This window comes from Lissotriton vulgaris, chromosome 11 (genome assembly GCF_964263255.1).
Source record: "Lissotriton vulgaris chromosome 11, aLisVul1.2, whole genome shotgun sequence".
NCBI classification, from domain to species: domain Eukaryota; kingdom Metazoa; phylum Chordata; class Amphibia; order Caudata; family Salamandridae; genus Lissotriton; species Lissotriton vulgaris.
The window spans coordinates 968,192,874-968,210,176 of NC_141699.1; the positions used below are offsets into that span (position 1 = coordinate 968,192,874).

The window sequence follows — 17,303 nt, forward strand, 5'->3', positions numbered from 1 at the left end:
CATTAGCATGAGCACATGCATGCATCCATGCTACATTACCTTGAAACAGTTGGTCACAGTGATGTCATAACCCAAGACAACTTCAATACCATTAATGCACTTGTCTACACTCCATCCTTATATTGATATTAGGATAGTTGATCATCTTGTACTCTTTGACCCTTGTAGTATACAATACTAAACTGATGTCAACAAAAACAATGGTATATGAGAATACACTTGTATGTATGTGTTGGTGAGACATAGTTGTGATCCTAAGCTAAACATTGCGTATATGCAACATATCCATGCTTATACAAGTTGATATTTTGGCATTGTAAAGCTCAGATGGGAGTACATTTATACATTGCTAGATGTGAGATATACTACGGCAGGCAATGAGTTTCAGACTAGTGGATTTATTTAAATGAACAAGGATAAAATAAACTTTCCGCAAAACCAAACGAAAACAGAAAAGTGAAGAAGCCATTCATGGTAAATGAAACCATAGTTGAGAATGATAAATCGTTTGAAGTCCAATTTCCAAAATACTGTTCCCATCAGAAAGGTAAATGTATCCAGAAATCGTCCACAGAATGAATGTGTAACACACACTGAAGTAAATTTTATTTGAGGTTTTTATTTCTGGCGGTGTTGGAGGTTTTGATATCTGCACCTCCTAGTTATTTGCGTGGACGTCCCAGCTTGCCAGTGCAGGGGGGATCCACACCTGCGGGGACAGGGGTGTCTGCAGGTGTGTCATCCTCTGGCAGGGACTCCCTTCCTGTGGCTGCTGCAGATGTTGATGAGATTGATGTTATTGGACCACATGAAGAGTTAGATGTTGCTGGAAAAACCCTGCACAGGTGTGTGGGCATGTCCTGCAGCACCCAGATTAAACAGCCAATGTTGGTGTTATGGGCTTGCATTTCATGGTGTATGCCCCTCTGCAGCTGTTTCATCTCCTGGATTTCACTGAGTACCTGGCCCATCACGCCTTGTGACTCATAATAGGTTTCCACGACTTGGTAGATGATGGCCTGGGTGTGAGTGGCTCAATGACTTCACTCTGCTGGCCCACAGTTACCCTGCCATGACCACTATCTGCATGAGCCTATTCCTTTGGTTCATGGTGCCCTCTCCCACTGGCTCCTGGCTCCTCTCTAGCGGGATGATGGTTGTCACATAAGGATCCAGGACTGGGGGTACAGGATGGTTGAAACTATGCTAGGTACTCAGATTGAGGGAACTGAGGTTGGCTGATGTGTTGCAGCTGTGATGGGAGGTGGTATTGTGGGCAGAGTGAGACTCTCTGTTGCTGTCTGCCCAGGCTGCCCAGATGGACCAGCACCGTCATCCTCATCCAGATCACCAAGAGTATTGTCATCCCTGAAGGTTTGGTCCTGGGGTGGAGTGGGTGTCTTTTCAGTAGACAAGCTCTGGGCAGGTGCTCTGCCAGATTGACCTGTTGTCAAAGAGGGAACATTGTTATTGATGGAAGTGTGGCATCTACAGTCAATTATTTTGTGAACAGTAAGTAGAAAACAAGGAAAAACAAAATAGGTAGAGATTACTATTGTGATATATTTCAGTGGTATTGAACGTATTAACAAGACCTTTGTGGACGTTAAATACATGAAGCAAAGTAGGCAGAAATGTCTCTGAGCAGAGCATTGCATGCAGATTGCTCACTTCATAAGAAATGAACATCAGTTGTAATATGTCAGACAAGTAAGAATGGGCAAAATCACAATTACATCCTGTTTTCACAGAAACAGGGTCTCATAGTAGTCTCAATCGCTTCAATCTCTACTTGCCCAGACTTGCAAAGTGGTTAGTGTAACATACCTGTTACCAAAATGCAGTTGGAATAAACCATACATTTACATATGAACACATATCATTGTTCCTGGAATTATATTTTTATAGTAATACACTTACAGACACCATTACACCATTACAACATGTGGCATGTAATGGAGATTAATTCATGTGATCTTATATGCAACAATACGCATTAAAACAGACAAACCAACATCTCTGATACTTTGAGGATTGCGTGTTAAGAAACAACACAATGGTAAAAGCCGAATTGAGGGCAAACAGGACATTGCAGTATTGTGACAGTTAGTGAGGTGTTACATACCAGAATACCCTGCCCCAGGTATTCCTGTGAAGCCTTCAGAATGTAGTATTGCCAAGACCTCCTCTTAGGGTAACATTTGTATTGGGATGCTGGGAGGACCACCGCCAGTCCAAGAAATGCACCTTCCCCCTGACGTCGTTCCACCTTTTCCTACTTTCCTCCTGTGTGTGCAGCGTGGTACCTACAGGATTCACTTTGTCTACTATTCTGGACCACATTTCCCTTTTCTGACTGAGTTAAGTATGTTAGACTTGGACTCTACTCTTATGATTTCATCCACGATGACTGACAACTCTGAAAAACATTGATATTTTGCCTTGCCATTTCCCGAGTGAAAATACAAACAAAGATACATCAAAGGTTGTAAAGAACATGTGCAGAAAATGTGTGTGGAGAGTGGTAAAAGGGCCGGGAGAAAAAGGCCTGCTTTATCTCACCAACATTTCTGCTGAAAATAGCTGTGCTGTAGTGGAGTGGCAAAGGATCATGGTCTGAAATGGTGTGTGCTTCATAGTGTGAATTGCTGGTGTATCCACTTGGCCAATCAACATCAGGTGTGTTGTATTTGTATCCATCCAATGGCCACTGTTATGGTGCTTTGCTGAGAGCATACTATGGGGGGACTACTGCCATCTGGAAACAGCCGGAAGAGGACTGCCAGTACAACTGTGTTTTCATAATCGGCGATAGAGTATGAATAGCCAAAATTGCAGCCTGCCATGTAGCAGGTGGGACACACTCCATCGGCGCGGTCCATGGCTCTGTCTGCATGCCTCCTAATTGGACAGGCGGAAGACTGCCGACTCCACTGTGTTTTTAGGACTGCAGGCACATTGTTATTGCATTAAGATCCCCAAACTAGTAATCTTGCACTAAGTGAGAGAAAGTTGTCAGAATTTCATTGGTGCTGTTCCGTACACACAAATTGCACACCAAAGAATGTGCAGCATATAGTGCTCATTATTTAGTTAAAAGTATACAACATTGGATGCACAGTATAAATTGCGCAGTACCACACCTGTAAGAAGGTCATGGTACATTATTCCAAAACACTTGGAGAAAAAAGGTGGGGCAGGCATTGTGCTGCATCCTACATGAATATCAAAACACAACAGGCACAGTGAAAACCTTAAGTAGGAAGTATCATTTCCTGTTTCAATTCACTTGTCTCTAGACACCATGCCCCTTGTGGGTCTAGATATATTTGGGTGAGTTCGCCTCACCCACAAAATGTGGCATACTGACAAATTCTGAGATATTGTGTCTGTGATATTCATGATTTACATGCTCTATATGCATTGTATTTGTAAAAATATTTTCTTTGGCATAACAGGTGGTTTTTTGAGGCATGCAGGGAGTTGTAGTATGCATGGGTAGGTTTCTATATTTTATATCATGCTGTGTTCGACAATGATAGAGCCTGTTGTTTGTTTCCTTGATGAGCAAGGGCATGTTGGTGTTGGGACACCAGCAAGTAATCAGGCACACAGGAGCTTTAAGCAGACCATGATGAACTGGGGTTCATCTGAATATAGTCACTAATGGGCCTCATTTACGGCAGTCAACTGAAGGACAGCATGACATATGGCGACTCAAGTAGTCAGCCACAGTCTATGGAAATGGAATATTGTTGCACGGGGAAGATTCGGTAAGCACACCGGTTCATATTGGCACAATGGTATGTTCCTTTTATTGGGTGAAGGGGTCTTATTTACATAAATAGATTCTTGTTTTCACAGGACATACACATTTGTCACATTTATTTAGTAGGTAGATATTGACTACACCTTCAAAGAGGACTTTTGGTCTCAGGCACACATATAGGTGGGTTTAAAATAAGGTTCATTTTTGAGAGGAAGTTTTTCGGGTCATGAATACTTGGTAGGGGGTAGTGTGGTATCGTTTGTGAGAATCAAGAAATCGTTTTATTGCACCAGGTGTAATGTGAGGATGCCTTTTTAAGTTAAAGCTGTTTTTTAGTTGAATTTATGTTTTAGTGATAGTGCTGATGGGCTCTTTAACATATCTTGTGTTTTAGTTACCCCTGAGGAAGAGAATTATCCCGAAATGCATCGGACAGAAATTAAAGACACAGTGATATGAGGAATTTGGAACTCTCTCTGCTGCTTTTGAAAGCCCAAATAGGCATCGATAAAAATATTGTTTTGAAAAATTGAAGTAACATGAAAACTTTGGATTGAACATATGGTGAACATTTTTGGTAAATGGAAAATTAAAATATGATGAACTGGTTGAAGACTATAGATTAATTTATACATGTGGATGTGCATCTTGTTTGGGGACCAAACAAGGCTCTATTTCTTTCACATTTGAAAACGCGTGTGCGGACGAGCACGCATCAAGGTGGCACGCCTTAAAACCCTTGAGCAGCAATAAAAGTTGCAGGAACAATTTTGAGTGCATTCTACAATTTCTGGTTTGCATGCTTCATTTTTGGCCACCTCATTCCACCCTGGTAGGATAATACTACCAGGGCGGTCCCAACCCCAATGGATTATGGAGTTCTTGAGATGTATTAATCACCTGGATAAGGCAGGGATCCAATCATAATTTAAAAACCTTAAGTTATATCATTTATTTGGTGGTAAATTAGGTATAGTTAAAAATGATGAAACGCTCAATCATTGATGTTTTTGGGGAGCAATGACCCAACCACCTTTTAAAAGTGTCAACATGTTTCTGCCCATGCAGATGCCAGACAACTAGTCAGGGGCATTCCTCAGGGCTATCATGGGATGCCTACCTCTACTATTCTTGAAATGATATTATACAAAAGACAGGTATTTCCTATCTTTCCTTTTAGCACCTTTCAACTCTACTTAGGAAGATACCTTACTTCATTGTCTGGTGGGGCTGAGCAGCTCAACATTTGTCAAGGAGACATGGAGGGTCCCATACCAGCCGACATCAGATGAATAGGTATCAGACCTGGCATCTCTCCTTGATGTATGTGTGTCTACAGGAGCTACCTATGCCTACCAGAGCATGAAGTAAACTATATCACTAAAAATACATTTCTAATTCTGACTGGATCCCTGCCTTATCTAGGTGATAAATAGATCTCAAGAACTATCTCATCATTTGAGGTTGAGGTCACATGGTAGTATTATCTTTCCAGGGTGGGATGAGATGGTCAATGATGAAGCATGCCACATAATGCTGATGAGGCCAATTCAATAAATTATATCAAGAACCACAAGGGGTCCTTCACCTAGGGACAAGTGAATAGGAAAAGGAAATTATCCTTCCTACTTAAAGTATTCATTGCACCTGTTATGGTTTCATGGTCCAAAGTACCACACTTAGGGGCCGATTATGATGTCGTTTTGGAAACTCTTCCAACCGAATCGGTTTCAGATTCGTTTCTTACCGACTCAGGTTCTGCAAGTACGACCAATCGATTATGATGCCTCCGAAAACCGTTCGGTCTGACTTGCATTGACTTCAATGGGAGCCAGTGTTCTGAACAAGAACACAGGCTCCCATTGAAAAAGAGGTGGTTGGGAAAACCATGCTCCCTATCGCAGGCACCCCATGGTGCCTGCCACACTGTGCATGGTTAGAAAGAGGGGTCCCATGGGTACTTCCACGGGCACCAACCGCAGGCCTCCGGGTCAAGTGGCGGTCGGCTACAGGCCCCCAATGACATATTCAAATAACTGTTTTGTGTCATGCAGATCGAATTGGAGCGGCTGTCCGAATCAGTCATTGTAATCGCTAGTTTGCAAACCGTGTCCATAGCGCTGTATGAATAAGCTCTGAAAGACTCAGGCTGTCCGAATGCAATTCGGAACCGGTTGAGACAGCCTGAACGGTTTCCTTGCATCGTAATCAGTCGTCCGGAAAGGTGTCCGATTCGGTCATAAACATGGGTTCCGAATCGGATTCGCCATATCCGAATCTTGTTTGTAGCCTTTACGTACCGCATCGTAATCGACCCCATAGTCTACAAAACTGAATACACAGAGCGTGCTGTGCATATTGTCCAGCATATTATAAACCAAATGTAAAACATAGTATTCAATGCACAGATGAATACAGCACTGAATACAGGGCTCTAAGTGGGCACTATACAGTATGTGTCATCACAGGCTTTTCTCACCATACTGTATATTCATATTCAAACCCATGATGTACACTTCTTCAGTTCATCTGCGGACAAAATTTCCACTTAGATTATTAAAAATCTAAAATTAAGTGAATGTATTACATTTCACTTTGTGCTACAGGCTGTATGGGTGAGGTTGCCAAACTTTACAATGCAACAGTCCAGAAACAATGGCAACTGGACGATTATATCAAACATCTGCACATATAGCTCATGCAATTACTATTTTTGCATCAAATGTATAAATGCATGTCAATTAACACAGAAAAACAAAAGCTACACATGTGTAACCTTTGTCATTATTTTATTTTTATGAATCCTGTCCATCAATTTCGACAAAAATATATGTATTTATATTACTTCCCTCAAAAACATCGATGGCATATCCAGATATAAAAAGCAAAAATGCTTACCCCCCTTTAGAATGCTACATAATTCATGCATTTGTGATTAAGTACTTTAAGTGGTCAATATTTTTAATTTGTCGAACTACAGATTTTTTTCCCAAAATATGGAAATGTTGGAAAGGCCTTTCCTCGCGAATCTCGTTGCGGGATATTTGATTCCAGATGCACAAACGCTTCGCTTTTCAAGCTGCTGAATGGTCAGAATAACGCACGCGACGGCTATGGCCCAGCAATGAATAAACAGGGAGTAGTAATTGCAAGTGGCACTTTCATGGCTCCCCCGAGGAAAACGAAATCCAGTGGAAGAGACTATCGCCTTGGCCAGCAGACAAATTACAGAGGGAGCGGGGGTGCCCGCTCGTCCAACCACACAGAAGGGCTTTGGCGAGAGCGGAGACATCGATCGCCTTACAGGAGGGCTGCATCTGTTACCCGAACCCTTCGTTACCAGGCGACAGGACGCTTAAGAGCGAAGGACCATTTTGTACCATATCCTCTTTGATGCTGTTTTATGATACAGGACAGCGCATTCTACAAGTTCTGCACTTTAAGCCTCAGCATTAGTTTTGTGAGTAACAGCAGGCACGCTTCTAACATGGGAGAGTAACCGGAAGCGTCGCAGTTCTGACCTCGGGGTGTCCGTGTTTTGCTTCAGGATGGTGGCCTGAGCTGCTGCACCGCTGCGTGTTCCCGTCAGCACGTGCCCCGCTGAATTAAACGTACTTTCCGGAGATGCCAACCCGGCAGAAGAAAGTGATTTTTTGCCTGGCCGGCGTGCTGAGCTTCGCCTGTGCCCTCGGGATTGCCGCCGCCATTGGCACCCAGTTGTGGGTTCGAGGCACGACTCTCTGCAAGACCGGTGCCCAGCTGGTCAACGCCACAGGGGAAGAGCTCGAGAAGTTCATCGGTGAGATCCAGTATGGGCTCTTCCGGGGTCAGAGGGTCAGGCAGTGTGGGCTCGGGACCAGGCCTTTCCAGTTCTCATGTGAGTAATCCGAAAATGTACAACGTATTTAAATATGCACATTTGTATAGTGAATATATCTTAAGATAATTGGCACTGTGTTTAAGTTCATTTTTAATATTTGCTAACTTAAATACTGCAATTGTGTTTCCGACCTATTTCGTGGTTTTGGAGCACCGTTACCCATGAACATAAAAAATGCATGAACATAACTGACACGATTACAAGCTCAGGTGGCAGGGTGCCCCTTTAATTATGCATGAGTGAATAGTTACATCAACAAGCAGGCCACTAGAGCGTCAGCAGCCAGGGACAATAGGTGAAAAGGGCAAATGTGAAGGGGTTGTTACATTGGGGAACATTCTTTGGTAATAAGAGTGGAATAAAAATGCTATCAGGATGTGATCAGCTAATTACAACACAGAGGCTCACATTTTCTGAGTTTTTGCGCAGGGGCATCAGAGGCGTTTTAAGGCGTGAGAAAAGTGGGTGTGATGAAATGGGCCATTCTTTGTGTGGTGTGTACAAGTGATGGATCCAAATTCACCCTCCACTGGGAATCAAACACCCTATTGTAGCACTTGACTTTCTCAGGGTAACAAGCAAAGCAGTCCAAGCCCTCCTCAAGGGAGGTGGTGTGGGCTGGTAATCACATTCAATGGTACACAATAATAACACTCAATAAATAAAAGTCCAGTCTGTGTTTTCCCTTATGTAAGTAAAAAATAAATTTATCACACACACTACTCATACTACACAGTAATTTACAAATATACATAAGACGGGCGGAAATAACTTTGGCAACATAACATTTACCCCCTAAAGTTTCATGACCCCAAAATACACAGTACACCCCATTCATCTACCATACAGCACATAACCTTATATGGGGGTGTCAGTTTACATTAGGTCAATGTTGTCTCATTTCACGATTTGAATCACATGTTATGGTAATACTTCATTCAATCACTAACTTCTTTAACCATAATCCCTCTACACTTATTATGAATAGTCAAGGGTTCAATCACGTGCCCACATTATCAGTAATAAAGCATGACATCCCTGCATTATGAGTAGTAAAGTATGACATCCTCTTCTGCATTTATTATGAGCAATCAGGCAATAGAAAAAGATGCTCACATCAGCATTAGTGAAACAAGGCAGCCTCTCAGGAACATGGGTTACTGTCAGCATTAGCAACCCCTTACATGAAGAATTGTCATTGAAATTTTTTGAAAAAAGCATTGCTTAAACTTTTGGTGCATAATTATTTGCAAGAAGTCAGTGCCAAAATGTAACGTGGAACACTTTTTCATTAAAGTATTTGTCAAATCCTGATTACAACTATCTTAAATAATTTTTGACCACACCATATTTTTGAGTCTGCTTTAACTACCTTTAGACCACAGAACATGCAGCCGTAAGCTCAACCCAGAGAGGGCAATGCTCTCCAAGCTGTAAAGCACATGCTGCAGTCTGGGTAGTGCTTAAAGAAAATCCTGGGGCAGCCATCTTTCCTTGGTCAGTTACCTGGAGAACATTCTCTTGGGCCTCCTTGAGAGGTGCTGTGGCCCCCTGCATATCCCCACACTCTTTTTATGTTGCTGGTTGAGGCCCCACCCTCCTGGATCACCACAAGGAGCAAGAGTCTGTTTTGTCCATAACCAGCACAGCAGGGCATTTTGCTGCACTCTCTCATGAGCATGAATATGAAATTAGCAGCTCCAGCTAGTTACCTTTAATGTACCTCACAGACATGTGCATCTAGTTTGCCTTTTCTCTTTGTGGTTTTATATCCTGGGGGTGCCCGGTCCCCCTAGGACACCACCACGTGCTTCCATGCATTGGGGGCAGACTAGGGATCCCTCCCTTGGTTGTTCTAGCCGTCTGCCCACATGAGCAAGACATCGTAAGCTGCCCATGGGAGCTGGCAGCTCGTCTTCCCTGCTTGCTCCTGTGGGCAGGCAGCTGGTCCCTATGGTGACCGCCCGCTCTCTCTAGAGACAGCCATGGGGAGTGGTGCAGGCACACCATGAATGGGAGAGTGTAGAGGCACTCCCCTGTGCCCCTCCTTGCTGCTAGCACCCAGAGTTGTGTATCACAGAATCCTCCTCCCTGTTCACACAGCAGGGCACTTCAGGGCCTGGAGTTTGGGATCCTGCACTCCTGGTTTACCTCTCTGGGGTACAACAGAACTCCCCAAAGTCTTGTGGTGGGGGTCCCGGAGTTGGGCATCCCAGGTTTCTGTAATGAAAATCCTGCTCTGGAGTTGTGATCTCCAGACCTTTGGAGCTCTGGTGACGAGGCCCCACGCATGCCCTTCCCAGGGCAAATCTTTGAAAACCCTCTTCGCGGTGACCCCTGGGACTTGCACACCTGGGGGATTTGAAGTATTTGGGCTGCAGAGCTCCACTTGCTCTAGGCCTAGCTTGGGGCCGTCAAAGGTTGAAACCTTTTCCCACCATTATCTCGGGCCCCATTGTGCATGCTTTTGGGTTCATTTTGCTCCTGGTGGTGAGCCCTTGACAGCCAAAGCACTCTCCTTAGGCCTCCTCCCCTCTACAGTTGCAGACTTTACAGGGAGCTGGTTCCACTGGCTATCTGCAAAAGCCTTTCACCTTTTATCTTCTGGGGCTTCTCTCCTTTTAGCCGCAGAAGCCCAGTTCTTCTCCCAACTACTCCTCAGAGGTGTAAGCTTCTCTCTTCCTGGGGGCAACTGTATGGCCTATCATGGTGTGCAACATCATCTCTCTACCCCTGCCCCAAAATGTATGCTTACCATGCTGGGACAATTCAAAATGGCATCACTGATGAGCCACTGGTCACATCTCCCCTGGGGCCTCAGCTTTGCCCCTCACTGACATCATTGCAAGGGCCTTTTCCACCAACTCTTCAAAGGGGAGACCCCTGCTTTGTTGGCTCCAGAGATCTGGACTCCCTCCTTTGTTAAGTGGACTTGTGCTGGCCCATGCCCACTAGTATAGTGTTACAGCTGACTGACTGATGCAGATCCTTCATCCTTTAATTGCTATTACTTAGAGATCAGTTGACTATAGGAGTGGGAGCAACCCCCTTAGGTCCTGCAGAAAAGCCTTGGGGTAGGGCTTGAAACTAGTTGACCAGGGACTCTGTGGGTCATATAACCTTGGAGCTTCCCAACATCCCCATATTTTAATCATATCGGCTAGGGGTGTGAGAAAACTAACTTTTTCCCACTTGTTAAATATTTCGAAACCTCTTTTTATGCACAATTAAACCCACTCTAATACCATTTCAACCAGCATAAGTGTATAGAAACTTCATACAATTAGTGCTCCAGTGGATTCGCTGGTCATAGAACACCCCTTTCCGTAGTAGGTTAAGGATGAACCCTATGATAAAGCATGCCACCAAGGGGTAACACTGGTGGGTGAGGGTTACTTAAAAGGAAGTTGTTTTCCTTTCCACAACGAGGTTGTTATTTCTTTCCTTTGGTTCTTATTTCCCTGGAGGGACTCTATTTGGTTATTTACAAATAGTTTGGAGGACGATTCCGCTTCTTTCTCCTCTACCTCCCCCATTGTTTTTCTCATGATCCGTTATCCCCATCACTATCCTCCCCAGGAGCTAAGTGAAGTGCTGTCAATTGTGGGGTGGCCTTTGACCTGCTGCTGGAGTGAAATGTAATTAACTTGGCACAGCAGGGTGACAAAAGGCATGGGCTGTGATCCTGAGCAGAGCCGGAGAAATATGACAATCCTGACTAACTCATATGTTGTACAGATATCGTATTAGAACTCTCAAATTTGGGTTTGACATACAAGTTCCATCCAATTTTGTTACGTCAAAGCTCTGTGTAGGCCAAAGGGAAGCTAAACTGCACTCTAAGATAGTCTTCCCATAGGTGTATAATGGAGTGTCACTGTGGACAAAACAGTAAAACACACCCTATTTCCCTATGAGTGTAAACTAACATAATGAGGCCCCAGGTCAAAATGCAATCCTGCAGAGTCTCCTGTATGCCCTGCTACCCATGCGCAATTACAGGGCGGTGCACAACAGGAGTTTTAGGTACGTTGTTCTCATGTGTGCATTCATGTTTATGTGTAACCAGCCAAAGGTCCCTTAACCATGCTGTGTCGGAGTAGCCTTATCTAAAAAGGCGGACAATGTTGGTAAAAATGTTCAATCCATTTACCTTGCATTTACCGTGGGTGAGTCACCAGTTGCAGTGGCGTCACTAGGGGGGTGCGGGGGGTGCGGACGGCACCGGGTGTCACCCCATCTGGGGGTGACACCAATCTACCACACTCACTGACTACGGCTACCTGCTTTAGTGCAAGTCAAGCGCACCACCGTCACCACCCCGGCCCGTAGCTGATCGCACGTGCACCATGAGACCATCATCCGCCATCTGCATTCTGCACAGATGGGTCACAATCACTGTCACACAACGAAGGGTTTGCAATTGTTCTGTGAGTGAGTGTGACGAAACCGAAGCCGAACCCAGCTATGCATGCATATTACAGGCAATGGCATGAGCTGTATGCAGATTACACACAGAGGGCCTCCCTATCTGATTGTACTTAACACACCACAGCAGTCTGCACCACGGGCTTCGTTTCACTAATGAGTTCTGGAGATCACAATGCTCCATAGAATGTGGCACTGACAGTGGCACTTTGTAAAACCTCTAAATAAAAGTTTAAAGGGATTTAAATGGAGTTTTTATAATTTAAATGATTCAAACCTATGAGAATGGAAAAGGGCACGACTCACACATTTCCAAAGACTTGTTTTTCATTCATAATAAATCAGTAAGTTCTATCAACACAGCTTGTGAAACATTATAATTTCATTATTATTTATCAATTTAAAATGTCATACCCTTTCAAGTTCACGCACTGTAATCACCTAAGGCAGGAAAATGGTTTCTAATGAGTTGGGATCCTTTAGAAAAAGACATCGTCCTGCATTTGAAATGTTTGCTTTAAGCCGCTGCTCTCTGAGTGCAGGTCATCACAGCCCAGATGTCATCAGTGGCAAAAGGCAGGATGCTAACACAGTGTTAGTACTGTTTGCTTTTTTAATTTATCTAGCTTTCAAAAGAATCACACGCCAGCTCGTGAATCACGCACAATCTTTGGCCGACCCTCCAGCGCTTCCAGTGCCTTTATTGCCAAATTTGCCAAACATTGCAAAATTGCATTATATAATCAGAAAGCGTGCGGCCGGTTTCGAGGGTTTCTAACCCTTCAAAGGCAGGGATGGGTTTTTAATGAGCTGCTGCGTGCCTATTAAGCTCTCGGCTCGGGAAAGGTTGCTTTGTTCATTGAAGCGGACTGTATTGCAGGGGTGTACATTTTGTTTGCTTTCGATACTTGCACAAGTGCCACCATTGCCTAGGTAACATTTGTTCCTGTGCGTCAACCATATATTGCAGTATTATACCTCTAATTATACTTTGTTTTCTCTTGTAACCTGCACACAGATGTCACTTTTTCCTCCCGTAATGCACCGTTTGCAACCTCATGTATTTTGTTTGCTCACAATTGTCACTTTTGCCTCTTGTAACTTAACGTTTGCTTTTGTAATTTGTTCACTTGTAATTTTCTACTCATGTTTCATTACTGTTCCTATGTGAAGCGCTCTGACGCCTTTGGGTAAAGTCTGCGCTATATAAAAACGCATACATAAATAGAAGACCCTGTCCGGCCCCGCCCTTCCAGCCTCCTAGGCTAGTCCTGACCCAGGCGGTGCATTGTGCTTGCAGTTGCACACGGCCGGCTGCATGATTCATTGCTCAAGGCAGGGAGCAGGCAAGGCCTTTCCTTGAACTCGTCACTTCACTTGCAGGTGGTTCACTTCACAGTTAGTTCACCTCATAGGTATACTATGAAGTGAACTGCTTTGGCTGAAATATGCCTGCTTTGCTGGCCGGTCTTCATCCTGCTGCCTTATTGTCCATCCTGGCAGTGGCAGCTTTTATGTCCCTGTGCTTTTGGCTGTGGATTTGTGTTTCTGCTGACTTGTGATTTGTTATTTTGGTCATTCCCTCGGTTGGGGCCCTGCTTCTCTGGGTACACTGGCTGTGCCATTTCTCTTTTGGGTTTCTGGCCTGTTGGAGGCGTTATGGGGTTACCAGTTAGAAAATAGAGCATTCATGCTGCGCCTTTCAAGTCCCCACAAAGAGAAGAGAGGAACCAGATTTTAAAGTGAAAGAGACAGTCAATCACAAGATGAAAATATGGTTCTGTGATTTCATCACATGACGCAGTAAAGAGAAACTGTATGAACATATATATATTTGCCATCTGTGTTCCACTGGCAGACTCGGAGCGGAGGAGGTCCATGCGGTAAGTCGTGAGGGGGTGACACCATGAGTTACCCGCACCGGGTGACACCAACCCTAGTGACGCCACTGACCAGTTGTGAGGCTCACCCACAGTAAAAAGGGCAAAAAGCAGATGGGCAGATTTGATGGCCGAATCCATCCACTTACTGTGGGCAATTGCTAAGGGTCTCTACATTTGAAGCGCGTTCCTGGTAAAGTGAAATTTCTCTCTAGCTCCCTTCTGTGTATTTTTGTTTCTTAACCCTTCACATATAATTCAATATTGATCAGCAACTTAGCGCTTAACCCCTTCCGTGCGGGGCATATTCCCCCGCTGTGCTGGGAGGTGGTTGGGCGCGGACAGCGGCCCGGTGCTCATGACGAGCTCAGCTCATCATGAGGCACGGTGCTCCGGTGCTCATGACGAGCTGAGCTCGTCATGACCATACCCGTTCCCGTGGAACGCTCGGCAGGGGAATTATCCCCGCGTGTGAGCGTTCCACGGCTCATGACGAGCTCAGCTCGTCATGAGCACCGGAGCGCTGTGCCAGCTCGTCATGAGCATGGAGAAGGTTAAATTAGTAGAAAATGGGTGATAAAATGCAAAGTTGCACCAAAAAGGGGCCCGAAAATAATATTTCTTGCCAGGGGCCCCCAAAATCCTTAGGATCACACTGAGGTGCATATGTAAGGCAGAGCTGAGAAAAGTGGCACAAACTGATGTGCTGTAGTTCTATTGTACATTATAAAAGCCAGAAGGTGCGGTTCATAGTTAGGGTGCATCACACAAATGCCCACACACACTTTTGTAAATTTAGGCCCTCGTTTGTCCACAAAATAACTGGTCTTATGCAATTGTCTCATTGTAGCTTAACTGATTAAAATAGTTCACGAATGCCAAAAAAAACACAGAACTTTGACAATGTATGCCTAAAACTATGCTAACTATATTTGGAAATTACTCACTGCTACTTTTTCATGACAATTTTGTTCATTTATGATAAATTGCTAATATTGCCCTCTATGGTGCAATATCTTGCAATTAACTTTGTCGTAGTTTACAGTAAGTCAGATAAAGCTTTCTCTATTCCGGAGTTTGTAAAGTTATTTCAAAGCTGGGTGCGCTGTGTGAGATGAACACTAATGGAGGTCTTACATTGGAACTGTGTTATTGTTAAGTTTCAGAGAACCAGTTAGAGACTTAGGGCCTGATTCACAAAGGTAAACTTACACTTCTGACTCCACAATTGGGGAGTAGAACTCGGTTCATGAAAAGATATGTCTGTTCTCTGTTATTATGTGCTTAGTTCTTTGCCCTAACTGTAGAGTCTCCAAAGTCATAACATTGCTATTAAATTGTAGTTTATGAATTTTGAATTTTGTTTTTTTACACAAAAGTGTACATTTACTTTTGTGAATCAGGCCCTCCTAGCTTTAGATTTGTGGAAGGAATACTCCATCTGCAGCAGATGTCTGTCCCTGGCAAAAACTCAACCCACGGCATATGACACACCGTCCATATAACAAGTGCATTATTGCTGGTAGCGCATGTATTATGATGGACGGGTTATCCACCACATTTGACAGAGTATCCTATAAACCAAACTCTTAATAAGTTACTTAATGCTTACATTACTTATGTGCATTATTGGAGAAAGAGAAAAGAATTGTGCAGAATCCCCAATTTGAAAAGTTTAAGAAGGATATGGAACGAGTTGTAGCTTTGCTAACTTGCTTAATGATAAGTGTATCTTTAAAAATTGGAAGGTTTTTGGAATCATTTTAGAAAACAGTGCTATAATAGGAAATGTGATTGTAAAAGCCAAGTCTGAGAATGCTTGAAAATGTTTCATGTAGTAATTAAAATTAATGAGGTATTGAGAAGTTATATGTTATTAAGAATGGATTTTATGTTTGTTGCAAACTTAACATTTTTAGCCATACAAAACAATTCTAATGTGAGTGTAACACTATAACTGAAGTATTGCCAGCATTCCACGGTACCATATTGTGGGGAACTGGCCTGGTATATGATGTCCACTAATGTAAGTGGGCACTTTGCACCAGTCCAGACAACCCTTATGGCGATTTAAGAGGTCTTAGACAACCTTAGAAAGCTCTCTAAGTGGTAGCTGTGGAGAACAGCCTTCGGGCTTAGTCATAAGGAGCGTAAAGCAGCTTTAGTATACATTAAGTGAAAAAGAACCACACCAAGTATTTATAAAAATATATATTATACTCTCTAGTACGTTCCATTATCTCCTACATGGAGATAAACACAATGCACACAATACATAAGCAAAGAAACACAGTTTGTAGCACAAAATACACAGTGGCCCCAGGGGGGACCAAACCATATACTACGAAAGTGGTATAAGAAGCACGACTCGAGTCAAGACAGTGTTGAGAGGACGTAGACATGCTAGGGACCCACATAACCACCCAAGATAAGTAGATAGGGATCCCACGAAGATCATGTGCAGTGAGGGAATTCAACCACATGTTCCTTACAAGTCTATGTGCAAGTCGAGTTGGATTTTTAAAGATTAGGGACCCTTCCCAGTGGACCCTGAAGAAACCCCTGGGAAGATAAAAGGTTGGAGAGCCACCCCACCCATGGATACCCTAGTACCCACGTTACCTACACCAGGTAACCTGCGTGCATACATGTGAATTGGTGGCGGAAAACCACGGTCGAACCAAATGGAGTACTTCAGGAAAGTGGCGCTGTTGGAAGAGGAAAAAATGTCTGTGGGAATCCAAATGTGGATTCTAGAAGAGGAGTACCTAAAAGCAGAGGGGACAGAGTCTATGCCACTCAGGAGTGACCAGGAGACCTGGAAGACGAATGCCCTCCGATGTCGGGTGCTTCAGGAAGGATGACAATGACCTTGACTCTGCAGCTGTGAGAACCAGGCAATGCTGAGAAAGACGAGGAGCCATGCACGAGCTGTCCCACGTATAATGTTGAGTGCTGAGGGGTCAGTGTCTAGCGGGCACTCCAACAAGCCTTGGCAAAGGCAAGCCACGCAGGAATAAAAGAAGGAGCAATGTCTGGACCAACAAGGTCCAGAGGACTCAGAAAATGCAGGGGTGTCTGGGCAGGCCCTTAGTAATCAGGGGAGCCAAAAGAAACATGCGTGGCCCTCAAGTAGACTCACGGGCAGGAGGCACTGGAGTAGAGAGAGGACCGCAAGCAGCTCACCAAAAGATGCAGGCCACAATGCACAAAATGCGATGTGGCTAAAGATTCTGGTCACAGGAGATGCTCGAGGTTGGGGCTACTTGGAACCCGAAGATTTTTTTGCAAAGAAGCCAACAACTTTTGCAACTGCAAGTTGGGCGCGGTGCACAGGGGTTCGGTT

At 44.1% G+C, this 17,303-nt stretch overlaps 1 protein-coding gene across 1 annotated transcript in view; it reads left to right on the forward strand.

Moving 5' to 3' along the window:
* Window positions 1–7,261: 7,261 nt before the first annotated feature.
* The window catches only part of CLRN1 (clarin 1), a 101,482-nt gene continuing 91,440 nt past the window's right edge, over window positions 7,262–17,303 (forward strand). The window contains exon 1 of the mRNA XM_086944145.1: window positions 7,262–7,646. Coding sequence (XP_086800271.1) covers window positions 7,394–7,646 — 253 coding nt within the window. The 5' untranslated portion in view covers window positions 7,262–7,393. The remainder of the gene's footprint in view (window positions 7,647–17,303) is intronic.